The sequence below is a fragment of the Eulemur rufifrons genome, chromosome 7, assembly GCF_041146395.1.
Source record: "Eulemur rufifrons isolate Redbay chromosome 7, OSU_ERuf_1, whole genome shotgun sequence".
In the NCBI taxonomy this organism is placed as follows: Eukaryota; Metazoa; Chordata; class Mammalia; order Primates; family Lemuridae; genus Eulemur; species Eulemur rufifrons.
The window spans coordinates 241,317,230-241,332,761 of record NC_090989.1 but is presented as its reverse complement, the minus strand read 5'-3'; the positions used below and the strand labels follow the sequence as shown (position 1 = coordinate 241,332,761).

At 34.3% G+C, this 15,532-nt stretch overlaps 1 protein-coding gene across 4 annotated transcripts in view; it reads right to left on the bottom strand.

Annotated features, from left to right (window-relative positions):
• Positions 1–15,532, bottom strand: part of FOCAD (focadhesin) — a 267,132-nt gene that overhangs the window by 141,593 nt on the left and 110,007 nt on the right. For 3 of the 4 annotated variants that reach the window (XM_069474243.1, XM_069474245.1, XM_069474244.1), the window contains 2 exons: positions 915–1,019; positions 396–497 (listed from right to left, as the gene is read on the bottom strand). In XM_069474243.1, coding sequence (XP_069330344.1) covers positions 396–497; positions 915–1,019 — 207 coding nt within the window. The remainder of the gene's footprint in view (positions 1–395; positions 498–914; positions 1,020–15,532) is intronic. The other variant, XM_069474246.1, reaches the window with a different exon arrangement.

Here is a 15,532-nt window from a genome sequence, read left to right as displayed (position 1 = left end):
TAATATATTTCTTCTAATCAGCAGAGAAGAATGCTGTTGTGATTACTGAGGATTTTCTTACAAACCCATGTACATTCAATTTCATAAAACAAGAAGTGACTAAATCTCACCTTAATTACAATGGCGCTAATCACTTATAACCATATTTCTATTACTTTCTCAAGCAAACGGAAAGATAAATTTCAGATATAACAAAATAAGATTTTCTATTCTCAGAGAGTCAATCACAACTGACTGCATTACAGATCAAATGCAACTCAATAAATCAAAATTTCTCAACATAATCATTGATGCCACTCACTAATACCATTAAATCAAAGTACTGTCACGCATAATGACATAATTATTTTTCTTCAGGGAAAGGAACATGTTTAATACTCTTACAAGTGTATTACCTGCTTTTCCCACAAAGATGTCAACAAGCGCAAAGTGACAGCTCTTAGCTGTGGGGTGGTTCCAAGCAATTGGATTACCCGTAGAATCTGTCCTACGCACACCTAGAAAATATTAAAGAAACTTTGGTTTCAAAAATGTATATAACCTCAAGGTTACCAAAGCATTTTTAAACCCCTTATTATAAAATAAAGACTGAAATGGAAGCTTACTGTAACATTACCCATCTTCACAGGGAATAGGAGATAGCTTTGGCAGGGGTTACCTAGCAATCCTGGCAAGATAAAGACCTCATCTTAAGGAATGGCCAATGTGCAAACTTGAATATTAAGTAATTCAAAATAATTAATTCTTAAATATTATAATAAATGGTTTTGCCTTTAAATATTACCTCCTATAAAACATAGCCCAACAAGGGAAGTAGTGATCATGGCAAAACTTAGGGCTCAAAATTCAAACTACCAAAAAGAATTCAATGTCTCTCTTTTTTTCCTCCCAAGTAAACTGCTTAATATACTAACCTTGTGAACACCAAGCATAGGTAAAGTATACAATATGTCATTGTATAATATAGGTTCCAGTGGTCTTCCCAATTTGAACATCAAAACTGGAATGAGATTTGGCACCTATAAGGAATTTAAAAAATATATTAATTATGTCTTGTTCCAAAAGTAATCAATAAAGTAATATTTATCTCTTTTCTTATTCAAATAAATATAGATATGAATGAATTAGAAGACCTAGAAAAAAGTGTCAGATAGCAATTAATATTTCTTGCTAAAGGTAATTTCATACTACTAAGATTCCACATCTTTTATAATTAGCTGCCAAACCCAATCAAAAAGTATTTTCCTTAAACAACTTTGACATTAACTCTAAGCAACACAAGTAGTTAAAATATATCCTGCCTCAAAGAAGTTCACAACTCTAGTGAACCACCAACCCTAAAGATACATGAACAATAAAATATTTCTCATAGTGAAATATGCAATTAGATTACTCCAATATGAAATAATTTAAATTCATGTGCTATAAAAACAGTCAATGGACAAAAATTTCCCTCCAGGTCCCCATTTCAATTTCTATGCATAACACAATAAAATGAAAAAAAGCAGTTCATTCATAGAAGAGAAGACTTAATATTGTTAAGATGGCAGTATTTCCCAAATTGATCTAAAATTGAACACATTCCCTATCAAAATCCCGGCAGACTTCTTTGCAAAAATTGATGAGGCTTATCTTAAAACTTATATGTAAAAGCATGCAACCCTAGATGCCAAAATAATCTGAAAAAGGAAAAATAAAGTTTGATGACTCAAACTCCCCAATCCAAATTTACTACAAAGCTATCATAATCAAAACATTGTTGTATTGGCATAAGGCCGGAAACATATATCAATGGAATAGATTTCAGAGTCCAGAAACGAATGCTTACATTTATAATCAATTGATTGTCAAAGAATATGCAAAAAAAAAAAAAAAAAAAAAAAAACCCAGTGGAGAAAAGAAGAAGCTCTTGAAATAGTACTGGATTTCAACAACTAGATATTCACACGCAAAAGAATGAAGTTGGACTCCCTTCTCACATCCTTGTAAAAAAGTTGATTCAAAATCGATTTTAGAACTAAATATAAGACCTAAAAATATAAAATTCTGGAAGAAAATATAGAAGTAAATTTCTGTGATGGGTTAGGCAAAGTTATCTTAGATATGACACCAAAAGCAGAAGTATCAAATACAGATTTCATCAAAGTAAAAATGTTTGTCCTTCAAAAGACACAATAAGGAAAGTAAAGAGACAACTATGGATTGGGAAAAAATATTTTCAAACCATGTATCTAATAAGAGACTTGTATCTAGAACACATATTTAAAAAAAAAAAAAAAAAAACTCTTGGCTCAATAATCAAAAGACAACCTAATTTTAAAAGGGCAAAGGATCCGAACACACATTTCTCCGAAGAAGATAAACAGATGGCCAATACCGACAGGAAAATATGCTCTACATCCTTAGCCATGACGTAATACAAATGAAAACCACATGAGATACCACTTCATACACAATGAGAAAGCTACGATCAAAAAGACAGACAATAACAAGTGTTGCTGAGGATGTGAAGAAATTTGAACCCTCATTTACTGCTGATGGGAATGTAAAGTAGTACAGCCCCTTTGGAAAACAATCTGGCAGTTTCTTAAGTGGTTAAACACAGAATTAGCATATGATCTAGCAATGTTATTTCTAGGTATCTACGGAAAGGAAAAGAAAACATGTATCTACACAAAATCTTGTAAATGAATGCTCTCATTGTTTTCTGTTTGCTTGTTTTTGCGACAGGGTCTCACTCTGTTACCCTGGCTAGGGTGTAACATAACTACATAGTTATGCAGATTGTAAATGCTGTTTCTTGATTTCTAACTTTACAAAGGAAGCATTGAAATTTTAATAATACTTTCAGAATGAAATGTACATGTTGTATATCTTGACTATATGCAACTGATGATAAAGCTGATATGTAAGGAGGTAAAGAGAGAGGATTATTGTAGTCGTGTGTGTTAAGAAAAAAACTAGCTAAACTAGTGCAAACTCTGTGGAAAGCAATATGGAGATACCTTAAAGAGATACAAGTAAACCTACCATTTGATCCAGCAATCCCATTACTGGGCATCTACCCAAAAGAACAAAAGACATTCTATAAAAAAGACCTCTGCATTCAAATGTTTATAGCAGCACTATTCACAATTGCAAAGATGTGGAAACAACCCAAGTGCCCATCAATACACGACTGGATTAATAAAATGTGGTATATGTATGCCATGGAGTACTACTTAGCTATAAGAAACAATGGGGATATAGCACCTCTTGTATTTTCCTGAATAGAGCTGGAACCCATTCTACTAAGTGAAGTATCCCAAGAATGGAAAAATAAGCACCACATGTACTCACCACCAAATTGGTTTCACTGATCAACACCTAAGAGCACATAGGAATAACATTAATCAGGTGTCGGGGAGATGGGAGGGGGGTAGGGGATGGGTGTATACATACATAATGAGTGCGATATGCACCGTCTAGGGGATGGACACGCTTGAAGCTCTGACTCTGGGCGGGGGGTGGGGGGGCAAGGGCAATATACGTAACCTAAACTTTTGTACCCCCATAATATGCTGAAATAAAAAAAAGAAAAAAACTAGCTGAAGTTGAAAGAGCAAGAAAGAAGTCAAAGTATATAACTTTATAGGATTAATCACTGGAAGAACTAAAAATTAAAAATGTAATCAATACACCTAGGTAGTGGAGTGAGAGAGAGGGAATAGGGACACTATATATGGAACTGATTTAAAAAACTCTATAAATATCTAAAAGTCATTGAATTGTACACATTGAATGGGTGAACTGTATGTGAATTATATCTTAATAAAATTATTTTAAAAATTCAATTTAAAATCATTTAATAAATACCTAATATGAACAAGGCACTTAATTTGATAGCACAAAATGCACTGCCAAAAAAAGTTATTTTCCATATGCTGTGTTTCAAACATTTATTGTCCAATACAGTCGTCCCTTGGTATCTGCAGGGGATTGGTTCCAGGACACACACCAACACCCAAATAAGTGGATACCAAAATCTTCAGATGCTCAACTCCCTTATATAAAATGGCATAGTGTTTGCATATTTCCTACACATATCTTCCTACATACTTTAAATCATGTCTAAATTATTATACCTAATGTAAACCCTATGTAAATTATACTGTAGTTCTTATTTGTATTACTTTTTATTTTTGTGTTGTTATTTTTACTGTTTTTTTTCTCAAATATTTTTAATCTGAGATTGGTTGACTCTGTGGATGTGTTACCCACTGATACAGAGGTCCAACTGTATTTGTTAATTTCCTCTATGTGTTCAATTCTTAGGAAGCCTGATCCTTCTAGGCCTAGAAGACATCTACTTTAATTCAATTTAAAAAAAAAAATCCTCTTAACCCTACCACCAAAAAAGTGACAGTTAAACATTAATTCATTAATGACCCTGACCATGATCCACCATGGCAGCAGAGCTACACATATAATGGCTACAGCTTCACAACACACAGCCAGAATTTATGATGTTTTTAACAAGTACAAGGGCTTGATTGGAACAGAAATTCTATCACTCTCACCTTGGGCAAATGAAGGGAGACAAATTTTTGAATTGGCTTATTTCCCATTTTAATTAAAAACAAAACGTTATCTTAGATTGGCTTGCACTGGTCTCAATGAATTATCCCCTTCTGGGAAGATTTCTACCAACGTTCTGACAGGTTCTTAGTTCTGAGAAGGGCAATCAGTACATTTAGTGGCATTTTATAAAATAATGCATTTAGTCATGTGGTTTTTTAAACAAATATTTTAATTCTATTGTCAGGAGAGAAATAAAGTACTGTGTTATTCCTGAGAGTACAGTTCCTTTACGAGCCTTAAAAAGCATATAAGGGTGTGTGTTTTTCTCTGGCCGGTTCAGAAATAAAATGGGAAAGTTTTATGGTAAATAATCTCAGATTTAATACAATCATTGAGGCATAATGGCCCAAATTAAGTCCCCGATTAACTGCAAAGAATAAAATAGGATTATTTCACTCGGAAAACACAGATATGAATATGGAAATATTTTTTTTCATACCATATAGGCTGATATTTTCCTAGTGAAATAACACATATGTGTATTTATTAAATATTTCCTGGAGATGTCATTATCAGCTCTTGATCCTCCTGCTCTTGAACTTTCTACCCTACAGAGGTAGAAAAGAGAATGAATGCTCGGACTTTACCTTAAATTTAAAAACAAAAAACTGGTAAATACCCTATAATTGACTGTCTCAAGACTTGGCTTCATAAAACTCAATGCTTTCTCTTCTATCTTTCAGAGTTCAAGTCCTTGATAAACAAATTAATTTAGAAGCATGAGATTATTAGGGGTCCCTCCCCCATAAGACTATCAGCAAATTTCTCAGCAGAAATCTTGCAGGCCAGAAGGAAGTGAGATAATATATTCAAAGTGCTGAATGAAAAAAAAACAACTCCCAAACAAGAATACATCTGGTAAAACTAACCTTCAAAAATGAAGGCGAAATAAAGACATTCCCAGATAAACAAAAGTTGAGAGTTCATCACCACTAAAGCTGCCTTATAAGAAATGCTAAAGAGAGTCTCAAGTTGAAATGAAAGGACACTAGACAACAACACAAATGCGTGTGAAACTATCAAGTTTGCTGGTAAAGGTTAAGTACACAGACAAATACAGAGTCCTGTAATACTGTCACAATGGTGCATAAGTCACTTTTAATTCTGGTTTAGGAGTTAGAAGAAAAAAGTATAAATAATCATAACTATAAAAATATGTAAATGGATGCACAATATAAAAAAGATGTAATTTGTAATATCAATAACATAAAGAGGAGGGAGAAGTGAAAGAGTTTATGTGTGTGACTGAAGTTTATGTAAGTTGTTGTTAACATAAAATACTGTTACAGGATGTTTATGTAAGCCCCATGATAACCATAAAGAAAATACACATAGAAAATATACAAAAGAAAATGAATAAGGAAGCAAAGCATGTCACTACAAAATCCATGAAACATAACGGAAGACAGCACAAGAAGAAAAGAGATAAAATAGCTGCAAGATGGACAAAAAACGATTAACAAAATGGCAACAGTAAGTCCTCCTTTACCACTAATTACTTCAAATGTAAATGGATTAAACTTCCCAGAAGACACAGAGTGGCTGAATGGGTTTTTTTTAAAAAGAAAGAAAAAACAAACAAACCTATATACTGTCTATAAAAGACTCACTTTAGATTTAAGGACACACATAGGCTGAAAGTGAAAGGATATTAGATATAAATGGTAACCAAAAGAGAGCAGGAGTGCCCATACTTGTATCAGACAAAATAGATGTTAAGTCAAAAACCATCACAAAAGACAAAGAAGGACATTATGTAACAATAAATGGGCCAATTTGTCAGGAAGATACAACAATTATAAACATATATATGTACCAAACATCACAGCACACAAATATATGAAGCAAACACTGACAGAACCAAAAGGGGAAATAGACAGCAATACAAAAATAGTAGATGATTTCAATATCCCACCTTTAATAATGAATAGAATATCCAGAAAAAAAGATTAATAAGAAAACAAAGGACTTGAACAACACTATAGACCAAATGGTCCATACAGAACATTCCTCCCAAGAGCAGCAGAATGTTCTTCTCAATCACACATGAAACATTCTCCAAGAGAGATTTCATGTTAGATCACAAAGTAAGTCTTAACAAATTTAAGAAGGCTGAAATCATATCAAGTATTCTTTCCAACCACAATAGAATGAAGGTAGAAATCAATAACAAAAGGAAAACTACAAAATTCACAAATATCTATAAATGAAATTAATTGAACAACCAATTGTCAAATGAAGAAATCAAAAGGGAAAATAGAAAATTTATTGAGACAAACAAAAATACAACATATCAAAACTTGTGGAATGCAGCAAAAGCAGTGCTAAGGGAGATTTTTATAGTAGTAAATGCCTACTTCAAAAAAAATAAAAATCTCAAATAACCTAACTTTACACCTCAAGAAAGTAGGACAAGAACAAAGTTAGCAGAAGGAAACAAACTGAGTTTTTTGAAAAGATCAACAAAATTGACAAACGGCCAGCTAGACTAAGCAAAAAAACAGAAGACAAAATCAGAAATGAAAGAGAAAACATCACAAGTCATAGAAAATTAAAGTGATTATAAGAGACTACCATGAATATTTATCAACAAACTGGATAATCTAGAAGAAATGAATAAATTCCAAGAAAGATACAACCTATGAAGACTGATTTATGATGAAATAGAAAATCTGAATGAACCTATAACTAGTAAAGAGAATGAATCATTAATCAAAAACCTCCCAACAAGGGAAAGCCCAGGAACAATCCTTCTCAAACTCTTAAAAAAAAAAAAAACTGAAGAAAAGGGAATACTTACTTCCAAACTCATTTTATGAGGCCAACATTACCCTGATATCAAAGCCAGACAAAGACATTAGAAGAAAGAAAGCTACAGGCCAATATTCCTCATGAATACAGACACAGAAATCCTCAACAAAATACTAGCAAACTGAATTCAACAGCACATTAAAAGGATCATACATGTGACCAAGTGAGATTCATCCATGGGATGCAAGGATGGTTCAGCATACGAAAATCAAACAATGTGATAGACTACCTTAACAACACAAAGGATAAAAATCTAATGACTATCTCAACAAATGCAGAAAAGGCATTTCACCAAATTGAATGCCCTTTCATAATAAGAAACACTGAACAAACCAGAAATAGAAGGAAATTAACTCAACATAAAGGCCATATATAAAAACCCTACAGCTAACATACTCAATGATGAAATATCAAAAGCTTTTCCTCTAAGGTCAGGAACAAGGCAAGGATATTCACTCTCATCACGTCTACTCAATATAATACTGGAAGTCCTAGTCAGAGAAATTAAGCAAGAAATGAAATGCATCCAAATCAGAAAGAAAGAAGTAAAATTATGTGTTTGCAGATGACATGATCTTTGTAGAAAACCCTAAAGATTCCAATAAAAAGTTGTCATAACTGATAAAGTCAGCAAAGCTGTAGGATACAGAAGCAACAGACAAAAATAAGTTGTGTTTTTATACATTAAAAACAAATAATCAAAAAAATTTTTAAAACAATCCCATTTATAATAGCATCAAAAACAATAAAATAATTGGGAATAAACTTAATTAACGAAGTGAAAGACTTGTACAGTGAATACTACAAAACTTTCTGAAAGTTTTTGTAGAAGATTAAAGAAGGAAAGAAATTAAGGAAGATACAAACAAATGGAAAGATAGCCCCTGTTCATGGATTGGAAGACTTAATATTGTTAAAATGCCCATACTACCTAAAGCAATCTATACATTCAAAGCAATCCCTATCAAAATCTCAATGGCATTTTGTTCCAGAAACTTAAAAAAAAATCTAAAATTCATATGGAACCACAAAGGATGCTGAATAGGCAAAACAATCTTGATAAAAAAAGAACAAGGCTGGAGGCCTCACACTTCCTGACTTCAAAACATATTACAATAATACAGTAATAAAAACAGTATGGTATCAGCATAAGGACAGAAATGTAGACCAATGGAACAAAATAGCCCAAGAATAAACCCCTGTATTTATGGTCAAATAATCTTGGACAAGGGTACCACCAACACTACACAATAGGGAAAGGATAGTCTCGTCAACAAATGCTGCTGGGAAAATTGGACATCCACATGCAAAACAATGAAATTGGATCCTTATCTTAAAAAATACACAAAAATCAACTCAAAATGGATTGAAGGCTTAAACATAAGACCTGAAATTATAAAACTCCTAGAAAAAAACACAGGGGAAAAGCTGCATAACACTGGTCTTGACAATGGTTTCTTGGACATGTCACCAAAAGCAAAGGCGACAAGGACAAAAATTGACAAGCAGATTACATCAAACTAAAAAGCTTCTCTGCAGCAAAGGAAACAATCAACAGAGTGAAAAGGCAACCTACAGAATTGGAAAAAACATTTGCAAACTATTTATCTGATAATGGGTTAATACCCAAAATCTGTAAGGAATTCCTACATCTCAATAACAACAACAAATAACCCAATTTAAACAGGGGCAAAGGACTTGAATAGACATTTCTCAAAAAAAGACACACAAATGGCCAATAGGTATATGATAAGATGCTAATCTTTTCATCATCACTAATCATCAGAGAAACACAAATCAAAATCATAATGAGATATAACCTCACACCTGGTAGGAAGCCATTACCAAAAAAACAGAAAATAAGAAGTGTCGATATATTATAGAAAGATTGGAACCCTTGTGCACTTGTAAAATAGCATGGCCATTATGGAAAACAATATGGAGGTTCCTTGAAAAAGTAAAAATAAAACTACTATATGGTCCAGCAATCCCAGTTGTGAGTATTTATCTAAAATAACTGAAATCAGGACCTTCAGGAGACACTTGCACTGCCACATTTATTGCAGCATTATTCACATTAGTCAAGAAATGGAAACAACCTAAATGTCCATTGATGAATGAATAAACACAGTATAATAGAGGCAGACCATGGTATATTATTCAGCTTTTAAAAAGAAGGGAATCCTGTCATATGCTACAACTTAGATGAACCTTGCTAAGTGAAATAACCCACTCACAGAAGGACAAATACTGCATAATTCCATTTGTATGAAGTATCTGAAGTAGTCAAACTCTCAGAAGCACAAAGTATTATGGTCAACAGATATGAAATGTACAATTTTGAATCAGAAGTTTATTATATTTCAACAAAAAGCAGCACAATTAATCAAAGTATGTGTCTAAACTAGTGACACAGCTTTGCCATTTTAACAGTAGCTTGTTTATGCCAGCAGCAAAGAAGCCTGGAGAGCAAGCGGCGATGGAATCACAAGAGGCATTTTCCACAGCTTGTTGAGAATTGAGTATTTTCCCTGGCAAGCAGTCGTGCAGACTGGATGGTAAATGACCAGAAGACATAGTACTAGTAGGCCGAAGAGTAGGAAGTAGGTAAGTCAGCCACAGAGCCCAGCAAAGACTCAATGGAGGAATGAGACTGAGGGCAGATTTCCTGCCCAAAGATGACAATTGATGCCAGGGAACAAAGTCTAATCATGCTTCTCCCCAGGCTTCTGGATCAGCCTGTTTTTCAAGACACATCTTTTCCTTCCTCCTGTCCAGTGGACATTGCATAATATACATTCCTCCTTTTCTTAACCTGACAGTTCAACCATTCATACACTGAAATATTTACAACCATGGAAAATAATGTTTAAGGACAGGGTAATTGTTTGCCCTGTTCTAGGCAAAGAATACTCTAAATACCGTTTGTCACTCTAACTTCATGCACACCTTCATTCTAGCATTCTCTGGGTCATAGCTATTACTTCTCACACACTGGCCTGTGAACTAGCCTGTGAATGCCTTACAGATGGGAACCCTGCTCCTACTCCTCTTGCACTGGCCTAGGACCCCACAAATATAACAAGTACTCAGTAAACAGGAGATGAACTGAAGAATAACTGGAAAAAGAAGAAAAGGTTAACAAAGTATGTGTATTGAGACTGGCTACTTCTGCCACAAAGAAAAACCTGCCAGACATTCCATCACCCTCTTACTACCCCCTTGAAAACTCCACTTGAAGAATTATTGTTATTCACCATTTTAGGTTTTTATTCCACTGCAGAGACCATGAAGCCATTTCCAGCCAAGTATAACCAATAACAAGAGTATTTCTAAATATATATTTACACTTATATTGAGGAAGTGAGCACTGGGAATATTCAGTGCCTCGGTGATATTCCACACAGTTGCCACTAGCCACATGTGGCTCCTGAGCATTTGAAATGTGCTTAGTCTGAACTGAGATGTGCTATAAGGGTAAAATACATACCAGATTTGGAAGGTTTAGTATAAAAAACAAAATGTTGCAGTAATAAATTTAAGTTGATTCAATATTGAAATAACATTTTAGATATACTGGGTTAAATAAAACATAATATTAAAATTAATTTCATCCATTTGTTTTTATTTAATATTATTTTTTAAATGTGGCTACCAAAATATATAAACCTACATACATAGCTCACATTTACTTCTATTGAACGGCACTATTCTCTATCCTCTTTTTGCATCTAAATGTTGTTTAAAACAGGCACACACACACACAGATAACAGTTAACATCTGTCTTTTCATGCACTTGGGGAAAAAAGTATGATGATAGCTCCACATGGGCATGGAACACATCTGTCTAGCTAAATAACATAGCATTGCTCCTGAAACATAAGGTAGCAGATAAATAATTGTGAAATATTGGTCTGTGTCTCTACTTCTGTGCCAGTACCATGCTGTTTTGGTTACTATAGCCTTGTAATATAGCTTAAAGTGATGTCTCCAGATTTGTTCCTTTTGCTTAAGGTTGCTTTGGCTATTTGGGGTCTTTTCTGGTTCCAAACAAAACATAAAACAGAGAACCCAGATATGAAACCATTCACATACAGTCAACTAATCTTTGACAAAACAGACAACAATAAACACTGGGGAAAAGAAGCCCTGTTCAATAAATGGTCCTGGGAAAATTGGATAGCCACATGTAGAAGATTGAAAGAGGATCCATATCTTTCACCACTCATAAAAATTAATTCAAGATGGATAACAGAATTAAATCTAAGACATGAAACTATAGAATTCTAGAAGAAAATGTTGGAAAAACTCTTCTAGATATCGGCCTAGACAAAGAATGTATGAAGAAGACACCCAAGAGCAATCACAGCAACAACAAAAATAAATAAATGGGACTTGATTACATTAAAAAGCTTCTGCACAGCCAAGAAAACAATCAACAGAGCAACTAGACAACCTACAGAATGGGAGAAAATATTTGCATGCTATACATCCAGTAAAGGGCTAATAACCAGAATCTACAAAGAACTGAAGCAAATCAGCAAGAAAAAAAATCAAACAACCCTATTAAAAAGTGGGCAAAAGATATGAACAGAAGCTTTTCAAAAGAAGATAGACTGATGGCCAATAAACATATGAAAAAATACTCAACATCACTAATCATCATAGAAAGGCAAACCGAAACCACAATGAGATAGATATCACCTAACCCTGGTTGAGAATGCCTTTCATCAAAAAAATCTCAAAACAATAGATGCTGGTGTGGATGTGGAGAGAAAGGAATACTTATACACTGTTGGTGGGACTGCAAACTAGCGCAACCTCTATGAAAAACAGTATGGAGATTCCTCAGATAAATAAATGTAGATTTACTGTTTGATCCAGCAATCCTACTATTGGGAAAATGGTATGGAGATTCCTCAAAGAACAAAAAGTAGACCTACCATTTCATCCAGCAGTCCCACTATTGGGTATTTACCCAAAGGAAAAAAGTCATTTTTATGAAAAAGACACTTGCACTAGAATGTTTATTGCAGCACAATTCACAATCACAAAGAGGTGAAATCAACCCAAGTGACCATCAATTCATGAGTAGATTAATAAAATGTGGTATATGCCAAAGGAAAAAAGGTCATTCTTTAACAAAGACACATGTACCCGATGTTTATAGCAGCACAATTCACAATAGCAAAGATGTGGAAACAACCCAAATGCCCATCAATACATGATTGGATTAGTAAGCTGTGGTATATGTATACCATGGAATATTACTCAGCTATAAGGAATGATGAAGATACGACATCTCTATGGTTCTCCTGGAGAGAGCTGGAACCCATTATATTAAGTGAAGTATCCCAAGAATGGAAAAACAAGCATCACATGTACTCACCAGAAAATTGGTTTCCCTGATCATCACCTAAATACAAATCTGGGAACGACACCAATCGGATATCAGACTGAGGTGGGGGGTGGGGGAGGGGATGGGGGTATGCCTACACAATGAGTGCATTGCGCGCCGTTTGGGGAGTGGTAACACTTGAAGGTGCTGACTCGGGAAGGGGGGGTGGGGAAGGGAGGGATATATACCTCATGATGGGTGCAATGCGCACGACCTGGGGAACAGACACGCCTGGAGCTCTGACTTGGGGGGAAAGGCGGTACAGGAGCAACATATGTAACCTGCAATTCTGTATCCCCCATAACAAGATAAAATAAAAAAAAATAAAATAAAATGTGGTATATGTATACCATGGAATACTACTCAGCCATAAAAAATGAATTAATACCTTTTGCAACAATCTGGATGGAACTGGAGACCATCCTCTTAAGTGAAGTATCACAAGAATGGGAAAAAAAAAAAACCCACACATACTATTAAATTAGAACTAACCAATCAGCACTCATGTGCACAGATGGAAGTAAAACTCAATGGAAATCATGCAGGTGGGGAGCGGAGGAGGGGATGGGTGAAATCATACCTAATGGGTACAATGTACGCTACCTGGGTGATGGACACACTTATAACTTTGACTCAAGCAGTATAAAAACAATCCATCTAACCCAAACATTTGTACCTCTGTAATATTCTGAAATTAAAGAAAAAATTGTGAAACAAATAAAAAGCATTATAAAAATTAACTGTAATTTTAATAACTTATTAAGCACTGATTATAAATTGGGTACCGTACCCTGGATTATCTCATTTAATCCACATGATGCATTCAATGAGGTAGATGCTTTTATGATTTTAATTTTAGAGAAGAGATAACAGACATGTAGAATTATAACAGAATCTCTAATATATTTTGAAATATCACAAGAAATTAAACAATTCAATTTAGATAGTCTATACAGGAGATTCAAACAACTTCCTTCAAACAATCTTTATTGAATGCCTTCTATTGCATGGTGTCATACTAGGTACTGTGACACTAAAAGAAATCACAGATTAATGCAACCAAAAAAGAAACATGTATAGGCTAAATCCTGTTACAAGTAAGTCCCACTACAATTATTCCATATGCTACCAAAATATTTACAAACCTAACTATTAGCTAATAATCCAGTGACACAAAATTCTTGTTGAATCTAGACAATTAGTTGGAATTCAATGTAAAAAGCTAGCATGTGTAGCACTTTACAATTTTTTTTTAAATAAGAGAAAAGGCATACAAATTTATTAACATGTACACAGGGAGAACCACAAAGTGATTACCCCTGTAATATTTTTTTTCATGTATAGGATCTTTTAATCCTCACAACACCCCTGAGAGAAAGGTATTATTAGAGGTTGGGTGGTATCTTACAAGTACTTAGATTCATTATTTGATCCAGGGAATGCCCCTTATCAGGCTTTAATTCGTGTTCTGTGGCTTGTCTTATGACCGCCTAGGATTTCGGGGGCGGGGAGCTACAGTGGAGAGTTTTAGCCCACCTACAAAATTAATTCTGGGTTCCAGATTCCTAGCATCTTCAGAATTAATGGCCTTGGGCTGAACAAGGCATGCAGATGATATAATTTAAAATTTTCTAAGAGGCCTGAAGAGGCAGGCTTCAACTTACCACTTTTGGAGAAAGAAAAAAAAAAAGGCATTCAGATTTAAAATAAGCATTCATATAGAATAATTTAAATAGCACCAACCAGAGTTAAGTTATCTTTATTGGCTCATTCTTGAAAACATATTTATTAGGGCTCAAACCTCGGTCCATCTTGAAAAATAAAGCAATACTCAATACACACTAAATGGTCAACTTAATTTTTAATGAGTAAATGACATGGCAAGAATGGTCCAGGTACTTGTAAATGCTAAATGTCTGGGTATGTCTTCATTGGCTTTTGAACAGTTTCAAAGAGCAGACATGAGGATTCATTAGCTCTTAGCACATATGAACCTGCTCCAAAGGCAGCCAAGAGAGTTGCCTAGCAACAGTGCATTTTGCATCTCTCATCATCCCCAAAGATGCTGCTGCAGCAGCAGCTAGGTCAAGCCTCTCATTAGCAACCTGACAAAGGGTTTCTATCTCCCATTTTACAAAATTATTTTTATTTCCAGGTGAAGCCTAAATATCTATGTATTATTCCTACAGACAATGTGTTCCCTTTCCTCTATTCCTTCTTCTTCCCAACCCCATTTCAACAAATATGTTTTAATGAACCCATCAAAATACCTGTAACAAAAGCAGGCACTGAGAAATCCAACAGAATTTATATGCCCATTCACATCACCCTAACAGTTCCATATCTTTGGGGTAACAAAGAAAGCTTTAGAAAAATGGGGGGAAAGATGCTGAAATCAAATAATAGGAAGAGGAAAAAGTCAGTATGACATCAAAATTAACAAAAAAATTTACCCAAATTATTTGTAATGATATTGCTAACTACTTTATTTCTTCCTTGTTCCCACAAAAACTATTCTCAACCATATAAGCAAAATAGCAAAAAAGGCAAAAAAAAAAAAAAAAAAAAAATCCAGAGTGGGAATAAACTACAACAAATAAACTGACAGTTTATAATGAATATAAAAACTCTGGTTCCCACCTGCATAACTGTGTTATAAAGCTTCCCCTCAGATCAATAGCTATTCATTCACTTCCAAAATA